The 15,196-nt window shown below is 49.0% G+C and overlaps 1 protein-coding gene across 1 annotated transcript in view; it reads right to left on the reverse strand.

Moving 5' to 3' along the window:
• Nucleotides 1-15,196, reverse strand: part of LOC115471325 (T-lymphocyte activation antigen CD80-like) — a 61,243-nt gene that overhangs the window by 18,563 nt on the left and 27,484 nt on the right. The window contains exon 4 of the mRNA XM_030205026.1: nucleotides 10,317-10,607. Within this exon, the coding sequence (XP_030060886.1) occupies nucleotides 10,317-10,607 (291 nt within the window). The remainder of the gene's footprint in view (nucleotides 1-10,316; nucleotides 10,608-15,196) is intronic.

The following is a 15,196-nucleotide window of genomic DNA, read 5'->3' on the forward strand; positions in this document are numbered from 1 at the left end:
GTTGTAGTCCATGCGGTAGTGGCCATTTTTGTAAACCAGTTTTAGTTCCCTTTCCTTTGTTAGCCACGTTAGACAACTTAGTTCTTCCCTTGAATGTGGCTGAAAGAGGGCATTGTACAGCATTTTGCCAGCTCTGACCTACTGCTCATCTCATTACCAGTGAGACTCGTTGCCAGTGGGGCACAGCCTCTGATCTGCAGTTAACTGTGAGTAAAGGCGGTTACTCCAATAAAGGACATTTTCGGAGAGATTAGTCTTAGGTGTCAACTGGTGTGCCAATGTTATATAGCAGCAACCAGTCCTAGAGGCCTGCGTGTATGCAGGTCCCTGGAGCACTTTTAGTGGGTACCGCAGTGCACTTCAGCCAGGTGGCCCCAGGCCCATCCCCCCCCCCCCACCTGTAACATTTGTGCTGGTAAATGGGAGGCCTCCAAAACCCACTGTACCCACATGTACGTGCCCCCTTCACCCCTAAGAGCTATGGTAGTGTTGTACATTTGTGGGTAGTGGGTTTTGGGGGAGCGGGGTTGGGAGCTCAGCACCCGTGGTAAGGGAGCTATGCATGTGGGAGCTTTTTCTGAAGTCCACCGCACTGACCTAGGGTGCCCAGTTGGTGTCCTAGCATATCAGGGGGGCCAGTGTACTACCAATCCTGGCACCTCTCACGACCAAATGGCTGGGATTAGGATGTTTTTGAGCTGGGCGTTTTTAGTTTCCATTATCGCTAAAAAAAAACAAACGCCCAGCTCAAAAACGTCCATACGGTTCGGCCCGCCTCGCCCCTTCACAGACCCGTTCTCGGAGATAAACGCCCATGGAGATAGGCGTTTCCGTTCGATTATGCCCCTCCACCTGTTTATGCAGTGCACTCTTGCATCCTTTTCAGATTGACTACTAAATAAAATTTTGGCTATGGAACAAAGAGGAGGGGTGAGATTGGGAGGGGGATACTTTTCTTGAAAATATGGTTTTAAATTGTTGGTCTGTTTTCACTGTCATGGCCAGCTGGTTATCTTCTGATCTTTTGCTGTGTTACTGTAGCTGGCCACATTCTCATTAATAAAGATGAGATGACATAAAATTCTAATTTCATATCATCAAGCAGATCAATCCATAGACTGGTGGGTTGTGTCCATCTACCAGCAGGTGGAGATAGAGAGCAATCTTTTGCCTCTCTATATGTGGTCATGTGCTACCAGGAAATCCCCAGTATGTTCTCTATCTCAGCAGGTGTGTGGTCACAAAGCAGCAGCTCTGACTAGGCCTCCAAGTCTATTTGTTTAGGTTTTGTTGAGGACCTGGGGTTGAGGGCTCTTCATGAGCGAGTGAAACCTGGTGGTTCCAGGTCCCTCCTTTTCTTCCCCCCCCCCCCCCCCCCCCCCGCTGGCTCCGTTAAAAAAAAAAAAGCAATTTTGAAGCAAACAGCTTTCTTTGCAGCTGCTCACTGGGACACCAATTCGTTGCAGCTCGGAGCAAGAAGCAGGTAATTTTTATCTTTTCCTAGCGGGCTGGGGGGTCCCCGAACGTTCTCCACATGGCTATGGCGTCGGATGGCAAGGGCGCAAAAAAGCGCTCCCTGGACCGCGTTCGCACGTCTAGCGGGGAAGCGCGGGGATTGGAGGCAGAGAAGCCCTTTTTGGGCGCCTTTCCGGAGTTTGGCGAGTTAGCCGATTTTTCCTCCGCTGGGCGTCGGCGGTTTTTCCCGCCTTAGGCGCCCATCCCCCGATGTCCGCTCTTCTGGTTTTGGCCGGCCACGCTGCTCGGACGGCTTCTTCTTTGGCCGCCCTTGAGGTGGGAGACAGTAAAAAGATGGCCGCCCTTGACTTGGGCGGCGGTAAGAAGTTGGCGAAATTCAAGCACCATTCTTCCCGCGTGGCTCCTTTGCGGAGTGACGCGACAGATGCCATTTTGGATGCGCAGCGCGCCTCTCCTCCACTCTTTGGAGCGGAGGTTGAGAGTTCCTCTAGGGCCGTGGCTTGGCTGCAGAGGTGCACAAACAGGGGCGTTTCTCTCCTGAGTTTATTTTGCTGCTGCATCAGGCCTTTCTTCTGCAAAACGCTGCTCCAGCTCCCCTGTCAGACACGGGTGAAGAGGCCTCCCTGATCAAACGCCCTCAGGTGGATCACCAGGCCTTAGGGGACTCTGTCTCCTCTGATGTAGATGAGGGCAGGGTTTCTGGGTTCTCCCAAAGGTCCTTCGGGGATTCTTTGGAGGAGGCAGATAACCCCTCTGCAGCACGGCTTTTTCACTCAGAGGATTTGCCCAACCTGTTAGTTCAGGCCATGAGCATTTTAAACATTTCCTCTCCGGAGGAAGGCTCTCTCTCAGCCTCGGCAGGTTCCGCTATTATGCTGGGAACAAAGCGCCTGCCCAGAACCTTCCACATTCATGAAGCCATGCAGACTTTAATTTTGGCTCAATGGGATTCTCCTGAAGCGAGCCTTAAAGTAGCCAGGGCCATGTCCCATCTGTACCCTCTACCTGAGGGTGAACGGGAGGCCTTTCACTGGCCCACAGTAGACTCTCTAATCACTGCGGTGATGAAGAAGATGGCTCTGCCGGTGGAAGGTGGCTCTGCCCTGAAGGATGCTCAGGACAGGAAATTGGAGGTGGCCTTAAAGTTGGCCTTTGAGACAGCCACACTGAGTTTGCAGGCCTTGGTTTGCAGCTCTTATGTGGCCAGGGCATGCCTGACCGTTTTGCAGCGGGCCTCCCCCTCGGATCCTTTCTTAAGGGCGGATTGGCCGGTCCTGGAGTCGGGCTTGGCCTACTTGGCAGACTTGAGAGCCTCGGCTAAAGGTATGGCTCAGACAGTCTCTGCCCGTCGGTGGCTATGGCTTAAGCATTGGTCTGCTGACCGTGCCTCAAAATCTCACCTAGCCAAGTTGCATTTTAAGGGCAAGCTGCTCTTTGGGGACGAGCTGGACAAGATTGTGATGGATCTCGGCAGTTCTAAAGGCAAGAGGTTGCTGGAGGTCAGGGGACGGGCTGGCAGTACTCGCCCTAGTTCCTCTAAGGGCTGGTTTCAGGAAGCCCGTCGGTATCGCCCAGGCAAGTCGGGCTCCTCTTCCTCCTCCTCCTTCAAGCGGAAATTCTCCCCCAAGCAGCATTCCTTTCGCAGAGACCGCTGTCCCAGAGGTTCGTCCTCCGGCCCTCCCCCAGGGTCTCGTACCCAATGACGGGGCCCTGGTCCATGGCCCAGAGCAGATAGGAGGAAGGTTGTCCTCATTTCTGGGCGAGTGGACCAGGGTAACTTCAGACGCTTGGGTTCTGGAAGTCATCAGAGACGGCTACAAGTTGGAGTTCTGCCGGCCCCTGAGAGACGGGTTCGTGAACTCTCCCTGCAAGTCTCCCCTCAAAGCGACGGCAGTTCAGCAGACTCTGGACAACTTCAGTGCCAGTAGATCAACTTGGCACGGGACGCTACTCCATTTACTTTGTGGTACCAAAGAAAGGAGGTTCTTCTCGGCCTATTCTCAACCTCAAGGGAGTCATTCGGGCTTGAGAATACGGCATCTCAGAATGGAGACTCTCCGCTCCGTGATAGCTGCGGTACAAGCAGGAGAATTCCTGGCATCCTTGGACATCAAGGAAGCTTATTTGCACATTCCCATCTGGCCTCCTCATCAGCGCTTCCTGTGCTTTGCGGTGTTGGGCCGGCACTTCCAGTTCAGAGCCCTCCCGTTCGGGTTGGCTACGGCCCCGCGGACCTTCTCCAAAGTGATGGTGGTCATTGCGGCTTATCTCCGCAAGGAAGGAGTGCAAGTCCATCCCTATCTGGACGACTGGTTGATTCGAGCTCCCTCATTTGCAGAGTGTGGGAGATCAACGGACAGGGTCATTGCTCTTCTGAGCTCCCTGGGATGGATCATCAACCGGGAGAAGAGTTAGCTACGCCCAACTCCGTCCCTGAAGTATCTGGGTGTTCGGTTCGACACCCAAGTGGGCAGAGTGTTCCTGCCGGACAGCCGGAGCCTCAAGCTTCGGGCCCAGGTGGGCCGGTTTCTAGCCTCCACTACTCCTCAGGCATGGGATTATGTGCAATTGTTGGGCTCCATGACAGCCACGATGGAGGGGCCAGGGCCCATATGAGACCATTACAGCACTCTCTCCTGCGGCGTTGGTCTCCGGTTTCGGAGGATTACGCTATACGCCTCCCCTTGGATCCAGCGGTGCGCAAGGCACTGAATTGGTGGCTGATGCCAGACAAGCTGGCCGCCGGAATGTCTCTTACAACCCCGGACTGGATTGTCATCACGACGGACGCCTGCTTGACGGGCTGGGGAGCCCACTGTCTGGGAAGGACAGTGCAAGGGATATGGTCACCTGTGGAGGCAAAGTGGTCCATCAACCTCTTGGAACTTCGAGCCATTCGGTTGGCGCTGCAAGCGTTCCTCCAGGTTCTGTTACTGAGGCCAGTTCGGGTCTTGTCAGACAATGCCACGGCTGTGGCCTATGTCAACCGCCAGGGAGGTACCAGGAGCGCCCCCCCTAGTCGGGGAGGCCATGAAGCTATGCCTGTGGGCAGAAGCGAACCTGGAACAGCTGTCGGCGGCTCACATTGCAGGAGTCCTCAATGTCAAGGCGGACTTTCTCAGTCGGCATACCTTGGATCCCGGAGAGTGGCAGCTGTCGGCTCGGGCGTTCTTGGAGATCACGAAGCACTGGGGAATGCCGACCTTGGATCTGATGGCAACCTCAGTCAATTGCCAAGTACCGCGGTTCTTCAGCAGAGGTCGGGACCCTCGTTCTCTGGAGGTCGATGCTCTTCTCCAGCAGTGGCTGGTACAAGAGCTTTTCTATGTGTTCCCGCCCTGGCCAATGATGGGCAGAATCCTCAGCCGGGTGGCAAAGCATCCAGGCCGGGTGGTCCTGGTGGGTCCAGATTGGCCCAGGCATCCTTGGTATGCGGAACTAATCCAGCTCTCCGTGGACGGTCCTCTGCGGCTTCCAGCGGAGTGGGGCCTCTTGCATCAGGGTCCCGTGGTGATGGAGGATCCCTCCCCCTTTGGCCTTACGGCCTGGCTCTTGAGTGGAAGCGACTGAGGAAGAAGGGCTTCTCGGACAAGGTCATCGCCTCTATGCTGAAAGCACGGAAGTGCTCTACTTCTACTACTTACGCCAGGGTTTGGCGTACCTTTGCATCGTGGTGCGAGGCAGGGTCCCTTTCGCCCTTCACTGCTCCAATTACTTCAGTGTTGGCATTCCTGCAGGAAGGTCTGGAAAAAGTCCTGCGCTCAGTTCAGTTAAAGTTTAGGTAGCGGTTCTAGCTTGCTTCAGGAGTCAACTGAAGGGTGCTTCCCTGGCTTCGCAGCCAGATGTGGTGCGCTTTAAGAAACTCTTCTGGCTGAAGTGATAGCCACCAAAATGACCGTTTTCAACGTCAAGTCCTTCAGCGACACCCTCGACAAGGGCTCAAAGGGCGGCTTCTGCAAGGCCCGTAGCACCAGATTGAGATTCCACTTAGGCACTATCGAGTGCAGAGGAGGGTGCAGGTGATTCTTAAAGGGGTTAATCACCTGCACCCTCCTCTGCACTCGATAGTGCCTAAGTGGAATCTCAATCTGGTGCTACGGGCATTGCAGAAGCCGCCCTTTGAGCCCTTGTCAAGGGTATCGCTGAAGGACTTGACGTTGAAAACGGTCATTTTGGTGGCTATCACTTCAGCCAGAAGAGTTTCCGAGCTCCAGGTGCCCTCGGGTAGAGAGCCGTTCCTGCGGTTCACTGAGACAGGAGTGTCGATTCGCCCAGTGCCTTCCTTCTTGCCCAAGATTGTTTCTCGCTTCCATGTGAATCAGCAGCTTTGTCTACCCTCCTTTCATAGGGAGGATTACCCAGAGGAGTACCCTGCTCTCAAATGTCTTGATGTTAGACGAGTCATCATCAGATAATTGGAAGTGACCAATGATTTCCGGAAATCGGATCACCTGTTCGTCCTGTTCGCAGGCCCTCGTAGGGGTCTGCAGGCATCTAAGCCTACTGTGGCATGTTGGGTCAAGGAGACGATTGCGGAGGCTTATGTGGCTGCAGGGAAGGTGCCGCCTATCCAGCTGAAGGCTCACTCTACTAGAGCACAGGCGGCCTCGATGGCAGAGTCCAGATCCGTCTCCTTGGAAGAGATTTGTAGAGCGGCAACTTGGGCGTCGGCTCATACCTTCTCACGACATTACCGCTTGGATGTGGCGGCTCGGGCCGAGGCCCAGTTTGGGGCTTCGGTGTTGCGTTCTGGGATTTCCATGTCCCACCCTGGGTGAGTACTGCTTCGGTACATCCCACCAGTCTATGGATTGATCTGCTTGATGATATGGAAGGTAAAATTATGTATCATACCTGATAATTTTCTTTCCATTAATCATAGCAGATCAATCCATAGCCCCTCCCAGATATCTGTACTGTTTGTGTTCTGGTTATATTTCAGGTTCAAGTTTCGTCTTCAGTTCCTGTTCAGAAGGACTTCGTGTTCAAGTTCTTCCAATTGGATTTTCCTTGAGTTGAGACGATTTTGTGTTACAGTGAGCTGCTGCTTCCTCTCCCCCCGTTTCGACGGTGGCTGGATTGATAACTAAATTATGCCGGCACTCCCTCCTGCTTCGTGCGATAGGGTAGCTTTGTATCCCTCCCGCTTCGGCGGTGTTAGGGTAAGCCAGCTCCTCCCGTGGTTGCAGTAGCAGGATAAGCCAGTGTCCCCCACGTCGGTGGGTGTGGTTCCCCCCCCCCCCCCCCGCTTCGGCGGTGGTGGGCTGGAAAGAGTGTCCCTTTGTGGGTGTAATTCTCTATGTGCTGAGTCCTGCGGATGGAGCTTTGATATAGACTACACTGAGGATTTCCTGGTAGCACATGACCACATATAGAGAGGCAAAAGATTGCTCTCTATCTCTACCTGCTGGTAGATGGACACAACCCACCAGTCTATGGATTGATCTGCTTGATTAATGGAAAGAAAATTATCAGGTATGATACATAATTTTACCATGGTTTACAAGTAATTCAATAATAAAACAACCTAAAAAGGGAAGGGGTCAATTAAAAACACAAAGACAATAAAAAAGGTAAGACATTGATACAAGTGGATAATAGGAAGAGGGAAAATTACAAAATATAATAGATGGAAGTCATGGGAAGGTAAAACAGGAGGAAGATAAAATAGATCTCATCCTTTGGGCAGTTGTGCACCAACTGGAAAAAACTAAAGATTTGAGAGCAGAAGAGCCAAGCCAACCAGAAAAAGCAAATATCAGTAAGGTAGAAAAGAGTAGTCAAATCCTTGCTTAAAGCCTTTTACTTTTCCTCTGTTTTCCAATCTGCTTTGCAGGATTAAGGGGTCCTTTTACTAAGGTGCACCGAAAAATGGGCTGTGCTAGCGTAGGCATGTGTTATGGGTGCACGCAGATCCATTTTTCAGCTCGCCTATAAAAAAGGCCTTTATAAAATTTTTGCTGAAAATGGACATGTGGCAAAATAAAAATTGGCACGCATCCATTTTGGGTCTGAGACCTTACCACCAGCCATTGACTTAGTGGTAAGGTCTGATGCGTTAACTGGGCGGTAATTATCTACGCTCGTAGAATGATGATTACCACTCGGTTTCTACTGCGTTCCAGAAAATAAAAAATTATTTTCCAGCGTGCATAGTGGACACATGTCAAAAATCTAATTACTTTAAGGGTCACACAGTAGCTGGGCGGTAACTCCAAATTAACGCACATTGGGTGCGTATAGGCACCTACGTGGCTTAGAAAAAGGGCCCTTAAATTTGCTAAGGTCTCTAGACATTAAGTGTAGAAGTAACGAGTTCCATAGAGATGATGCTGTGACACAACATGAATTTTAAATACTATCAAGATGAACATGGTGAAGGGATGGGATGGATAACACATTTTTTTCTGGGAACAGCGAAGAGTTCTGGAGGTGGTATAAAGTATGAGATGATTTGCTAAAATGCTGGAGAACTAGAGGACTAAATCTGGTGAGTTAGAACAGTATTCTGTAAGTAACAAGGAGTCAGAGTTCTTGTATAAAGAGGAGATATCAAGTCAAATTTCCTACAGCCATAAAGAAGTTTAAAGCAGTGTCTTGACTTGTACTAGTTGTAGCCATTGGAGCCGACTCTGTGGGTGCTGTGGGTGCTTGAGCACCCCCAATATTGAGAAAAATTCCTTGTATGTGTTCAGGGAGGGGTCATTTCCATTGGGCTTAGCACCCCCAATAATTTTGAAAAGTTGGCTCCTATGGTTGTAGCCTGTGTAGCTGTGTTTGGAAGTCCAATGAGAAGAGAGCTGCAGTAATCAAGCTAGTAATTACCAAAGCTAAAAGTAAAGTTTAAAAGAGACAGAAAATCCAACATTGACAGAAGAGAATCTGTCTAAGTGTGAAAAAGCAACAGGAGCCCACCTGAGAGGTATGGTGATGAAATGTGAGATCCTTGTTCAGGGTTACACCCAGAACCCCAATGATCTCCTTGATAGTACAGTAATTCCTTTGATGGTTAAAGTGGATAGTATATTATCAACAGCATGACAAGTGAAGATCATGGCTTCAGGCTTCATGGTGTTCCATACCCTAAAAATCTGACCTCTTTTCAGCCATTAAGTACTGAACTTGGACAAGCCTGACCTATGGTACTGAACAAAATACACAGACAGAGCTGTATATACCTACAGCAGGCATATCCCAGTTGCTAGAATGAAAAAATAAAAGCTTTTCTCTACCTTTGTTGTCTGGCCATTTTTAATTGGGGAACTCCCAGTCTGTCTTTTCAACTTTCCTTGGGCTGATCTTTTTTTCTAGGGTCCGTTTCACACATTTTGTCTGTCTTTTCTTGTCTTCTTCCCTTCATCTCTTACATCTGTATCATGACATTGACCTTTCCCTTGTAACTCTTTTCACTATTTAACTTTTTTGCCACTCAGATTTCACCCCTCCTTCACCCTCTAATACTCAGTCTTCCTGTTTCTACCCTTTTCCTATTTACCCAATCCATCTCTCCATTCTTATTTAGCCCTCCAATTCTACCATCTCTTTCTCTGTCCTCAGCCTCTTATTCCCCCTTATATTTTACCTATTTTCTAGTAAAATGCTTCGCAACCCCTCTCCTGGAGGTACATCAAAGCTTGCTGTGGAGGCAAGAACTAATACCACAAACACTTCAAGTACATCTGAATCAAATCTCCCATGACGAAGTTGCATGGACTACTGGATGACCAAAGGGTAAAAGGTGTGCTCAGGGAGGGTAAGGTAATAGCAAGAAGACCTAAAGGATTTCTTTGCCTCAGTCTTTACTGAGGAGGAGGTTGGAGTCAACCTTTGATGGTGATGATTCAGAACAGCAAAAGCACAATCACTGTACATCTAGAAAATGTAATAGAACAAACTGTCAAGAGCAACAAATCACCAGGACCGAAAGGCAATCACCCCAGAAATTGCTAGTCTATTAAATTAGTAAGTAATATATAACTTATTATTCAAAATAGCCATGGCCAGGATGATCCAGGGAACTACTGAAATTTTTGCCAGCACACACCTAGGATACAAATTAAGATATATCCATATTGTTGATTATAGACTTTGGAATGATAACTCTGCACTTGCTTTTTGACTTTTTTTTTTTTTTTTTTTGCGAGCTGTATGGTCTGAGATTTTCACTTTGAACACTATTTTATACATAAAAAACTTATACAATGTTTAAAAAATATGGGATGTGATGTTTGACACCTTCAGTGCTGTTTACATCTGTTTTATGAGCACTAAAATTAAGAGGCCTTTTTACAAAGCTGTGCTAAAAAGTGGCCTGCGTGGGTTTTCTGCATGCTGAGCCACTTTTAGTGTGGATGTAAAATAGCCACAATTTGTTTTTTTTTTCTATTAATGGCCACATGCTATTTCTTAATTAGTGCGTGGCCATTAGCTTGTGAGCCCTTTCCACCACCTATTTACTAGGTGGTAAGGGCTCTCGCGTTAACCGTGCATCAAGAGACAATTTACCCATGCCACTCGATTAGCCCAGGACATGCCTACTCTCCATCTGCAAACATGTCACTGCGCTAAAAAATATATTTTTTAGCACAGGATTGGTGCATGCCAATACCAGAACTACTGTGTCCCGCAGTAGTGCTTTTGTTGCATGCAGTAAGCATACATTAATGCTTACCGCTGCTTTGTAAAAAGGACCCCTAAAGTTTATCACTTATTTGGAGTTTCTTTCAAAATTATTGTTCAGGAGGTTTTTTGCTACATGATCTTAGCATGCACACAAACATAGGCTCCCTAGGTTCATCTGAACAATTTCCTTGGGGATTTTCCAAAAGAGAATACATTACCAATCCAGATGGTGGCGTTCCTCTCTGGGAGATAGGTACTTTGTACTGAACAGGCAACACTGAATGGTGCAGTGATCTCCATCACCAGGTGGCTGCTCATGTTGTATGTCCGTGTCTCAGGGTCTTGAATGAAACTGGTTGAACTGAAGCTTGAGTTGAGAGTGGCATTCCCAGTTACATTATACCAGACTATGGTCGGCTTTGGGTAGCCTCCATAGGACAGGCAGGTGAGATTCACTGCGGTCCCTTTTGCTGAACTTTCTTTTAAAATGATAGGCTGGCTGAATGGAGCTGCAATTAGAAGTATCCAATTTAATGTTATTGAGGAGGCCCAGGGAAAAAAGAATCTTTTAGTTCAGTTTAACTATGAGTGGATAAATCTGGTCTGTTACACCTGTTCCTTGTGACCCTTGAACCAATTGGTTACCCTACTTGTGAATATCTGCTATGTAATATGATTTGGATTTAAAATGACGTATAACATAACATAGTAACATAGTAAACAAATTTTTCATGGTCTCATGTCAATAAACTCAAATTTCTCTGTTTGGAATAATTGGATGGCCTTTCATTTAAGGCCAGGGCGGTGTTTAGAAACAATTCCAACACACCTTTTAATTTACTATTTCATCAGCATAACAATGAATGAGAGGGCAACATAATGTTATTATTTCTCAATTGGAAAATTGAAACAAAGGAGAGCAAATTGACTTGCTCAAGGTCATATAGGAAGGAGGGAATTCAATAAATGTTGCCTAAAAGCTAGGCCCTGGGATGATCCACACTAAGCTAGTATTCTGTAAAGGGTGCTCTGTGCAGAATGACCTTAACAGAATATAAGCGACGGTAAGCCGACAATGGACTTACCACACGCCAAACAGGAATTCTCCGAGGATAAGCAGGTTTACAATTCTCACAAGTGGGTAGACACATCCCGCATCGCCCAGGCCAGCAAAATGCCAAAACAAAAAGAACGAGAGCTTTCTGGAGCGCGAGAAGTGCTCCAACACGCATGCACGATTGCCTTCCCGCCCACAGTTCAGCTGTGCCTTTCACTTTTGTTTTCTCCGCATGAGAAGCAGCGGTTCTTTTCGCCTGCTCCTCACACGTCTGGGAGAGAGCTATTTCTGTGCCTTTCAGCGGTGTTCGCTACCTGCTTTCTTTTTTCTACTTTTATTTTTTCAATTTGTTTAAAAAAAAACCAAACAAGTCCCTTATGATCCCTAGATTTTTTGCCCGCGTTTTTAAGTTTTTCTTTTTTAGCGTGGGCCGGTTTTAGGTCTGCTTAGTTAGGTGTCTTTTTTGTGCCTTCTTCCCTTTTTTAGGCACCATCGTGACTTTTAATTTTGCAGAAGCCATTTTTCCTTCCATGTCATTGAAGACTCCCAGTGGCTTCAAACGTTGGACCCGATGCAACCAGACCATCTCGGGGAAAGACACCCATTCTTGGTGTATACAGTGCCTCGAGTCCGACCATAGCCCTGCCAATTGTGTCTTTTGTCTTCGCATGAAGAAAAGAACCCAAATTTCCCAACAGGCTCAACGTGAGAAGATTTTTGGAGCCATGTCCGGTTCTTCGACGTCAGCATCAGCATTGAGGTTGGAGGTGTCGGCGTCGAGTACTGCACTGGCATCGGGAGTCACAGCAGGAATGGCTGCTGCGAGCCCCTGAGACACTGAGAGCAGCGAGGCATTGAGTGGGTTTCCACCTACTTCGAGGCCTCCTGCTAAGCAGGCCCCCCAGGACAGTCCATCATCAGACCCGACCCCGAGGCGACATGAGGATTCAAAGTCATCCTCGTCGGCACCAAGGAGAATGGGTCACGTGCATCGGGCAAAGGCCAAGAAGCACCATCACTGATCTCTTTTGACAGTCGATGCTGGGAGCTCCGGGGCACCGAGGGATTCAGCACCCGAAAAGCGTCGACGCTGGGAGGACCATTCCCCCTCCATCCAGGAGGTGCTGATGCATTCGTCTCCTAGCAGCCATGGTCCTGCTCTCACACCGGCCCCAGCAGCTGTCAGACTTGGTTAATGTGCTCCCTCCGGAGCAGGCTAAGTCGTCGCCAGTTGGTCAAGCAAGAGAAGGCATGTCGCAAGTTCTTGGCCAGGGGCACTTATGACATTTTTGACATGGCATCTAGAATCTCTGCCTAAGGTATAGCAATGCACAGGCTCTTATGGCTGCATGTTTCTGACCTGGACCACTCTGTCCAGCAAAGGATGGCTGTTGCCCCTGCTGGGGAGATAATCTTTTCGAAGAGAAGGTCAAGGAGGTCGCTGAACAAATCAAGAAGCATACTGATGCTATGTCTTCTCTCTCCTGCCAGGCGTCTTCTGCAACTACCTCCTCATCCAGGAGGATTTTTTGGTAGGTCGCAGAGAGCCCCCTATTCCTATTCTAGGCGTAGGTACACTCCTGCGGCTCACCAGCCTGCTCAAGCTCAGCCCCACCAGGCTCGTTCTCGTCAACAGTGTGCTCCCAAGGCCCCTGCTGCTCCCCAGCAAAAGCAAGAGATGAGCTTTTGACTGGCTCCAGCAGAGCATAGCCACGATCAAAGTGTCTGTCCCAGACAACTTGCTGGTTGGGGGGAGGTTAACATTTTTTCACTAAAGGTGGCCTCTAATAACCTCCGATCGATGAGCTCTTCAAATAGTCTGGCTTGGATATACCCTTAGTTTGCTTGCCAAACCTCCAAATTGTCCACCAAGAGCCCATTCCTTCAGCTCTCAGCACAGGCAGGTACTTTCAGAGGAACTCTCTGCCCTTCTCAAGGCCCATGCTGTTGAACCCGTTCCACCAGGGGAAGAAGGGCAGGGATTCTATTCTAGATACTTCCTTGTGTAGAAAAAGACAAGGGAGATGCATCCCATCCTAGACCTAAGGGCTCTGAACAAATTCCTAGTCCGAGAAAAGTTCAGGATTGTTTCCCTGGGCACCCTTCTTCCCATGATTCAGGAAAACAATTGGCTATGCTCTCTGGACTTGAAGGATGCATTTACACACACAACCCGATACTTCCAACCCACAGAAAGCATCTTTGATTTTGTCTGGGAACACGTCACTTTCAGTACCGTGTGTTGCCTTTTGGTCTCGCATCAGCCCCCAGAGTCTTTACAAAGTGCCTAGCGGTAGTTGCAGTGTCGCTACGCAGACTGGGAGTTCATGTGTTATTATCTTGACGATTGGCTGGTGAGGGCACCTCGGAGGATGGTGCTCGGGTGTCCATGCGGATGGGTTCATTATAAACAACCCCAAGTCCCATCGCCATCCGGTTCAACAACTGGACTTCATAGGAGCCCTGCTCAATACCAAGACTGTTCGGGCCTACCTTCCAGAAACCCATGCGGACAACCTTCTATCCTGTGCTTCCAAGGTTCGGACATCGCAGCAGGTCACAGATCAGCAGATGTTGAGATTATTGAGCCACATGGCTTCCACATTGCACGTCTACACATGCAAATTGCTCAATGGACCCTGTCTTCTCAGTGGTATCAAGCCACTGGAAGTCTGTAAGATGTCATCCAAGTGTCCCTGGAGGTTGTGTGCTCTCTTCAGTGGTGGACAATTTGGTTCAATTTGACCTTGGGACTTCCATTCCAAATTCCTTGGGTACAAAAAGTGCTGATGATGGATGCATCTCTCCTGGGGTGGGGAGCCTATCAGGCTTATTTTTGAAAGAGAATGGTGCCCATCTTTCGACACAAATCGGGAGATGGGCGTCCTTCTCCCAGGGTCGCCCAAATCGGCATAATCGAAAGCCAATTTTGGGCGTCCTCAACTGCTTTCCATCACAGGGTGAAGTTCACGGGGGCATGTCGGAAGCACAGCGAAGGCGGGACTGGGGTATGCCTAACACATGGGCGTCCTCAACCGATAATGGAAAAAAGACGGGTGTCCCTGATGAGCACTTGGGCGACTTTACTTGGTCCATTTTTTTTTTTTTACAACCAAGCCTCAAAAAGGTGCCTGAACTGACCATATGACCACTGGAGCAGGTCCCTGGAGCAGTTTTAGTGGGTGCAGTGCACTTCAGCCAGGCGGACCCAGGCCCATCCACCCCTACCTGCTACACTTGTGGTGGTAAATGTGAGCCCTTCAAAACCCACCAAAACCCCACTGTACCCACATGTAGGTGCCCCCCTTCACCCCTTAGTGCTATGGTAGTGGTGTACAGTTGTGGGGAGTGGGTTTGGGGGGGGGTTGGAGGGCTCAGCACACAAGGTAAGGGAGCTATGCACCTGGGAACAATTTGTGAAGTCCACTGCAGTGCACCCTAGGGTGTCCAGTTGGTGTCCTGGCATGTGAGGGGGACCAGTGCACTACGAATGCTGGCTCCTCCTACGACCAAATGGCTTGGATTTGGTCATTTCTGAGATGGGCATCCTCGGTTTCCATTATGGCCAAAAATCAGGGACGACCGTCGCTAAGGACGACCGTATTATTGAAATGAAAGATGGACGCCCGTCTTGTTTTGATAATACTGGTTTTCCCGCCCCTTCGCCGGGACGTCCTGCGAGGACGTCCTCAGGATAACTTGGGTGCCCCTTTCAATTATGCCCCTCCACATACACCATGAAGACTGAAGCCATGATCTTCCCTTCTTATGCAGTTGGTAATATACTATCCACTTTAACCATCAAAGGAATTCCTGTACTATTCAAGGAGATCATCAGGGTTCTGGGTGTAACCCTGAACAAGGATCTCTTATTTTATCACCATACCTCTTGGGTGGTTTCCTGTTGCTTTTTCACACTTACATTCATTCTCTTCGGTTCTCTTCGGTCAATATTGGACTTTCTGTCTTTTTAAAAAAAAACCTTTACTTTTAGCTTTGGTAATTACTAGCTTGATTACTGCAGTTCTCTTCTCATTGGAC

Source organism: Microcaecilia unicolor, chromosome 5 (assembly GCF_901765095.1).
Source record: "Microcaecilia unicolor chromosome 5, aMicUni1.1, whole genome shotgun sequence".
Taxonomy (NCBI): Eukaryota; Metazoa; Chordata; class Amphibia; order Gymnophiona; family Siphonopidae; genus Microcaecilia; species Microcaecilia unicolor.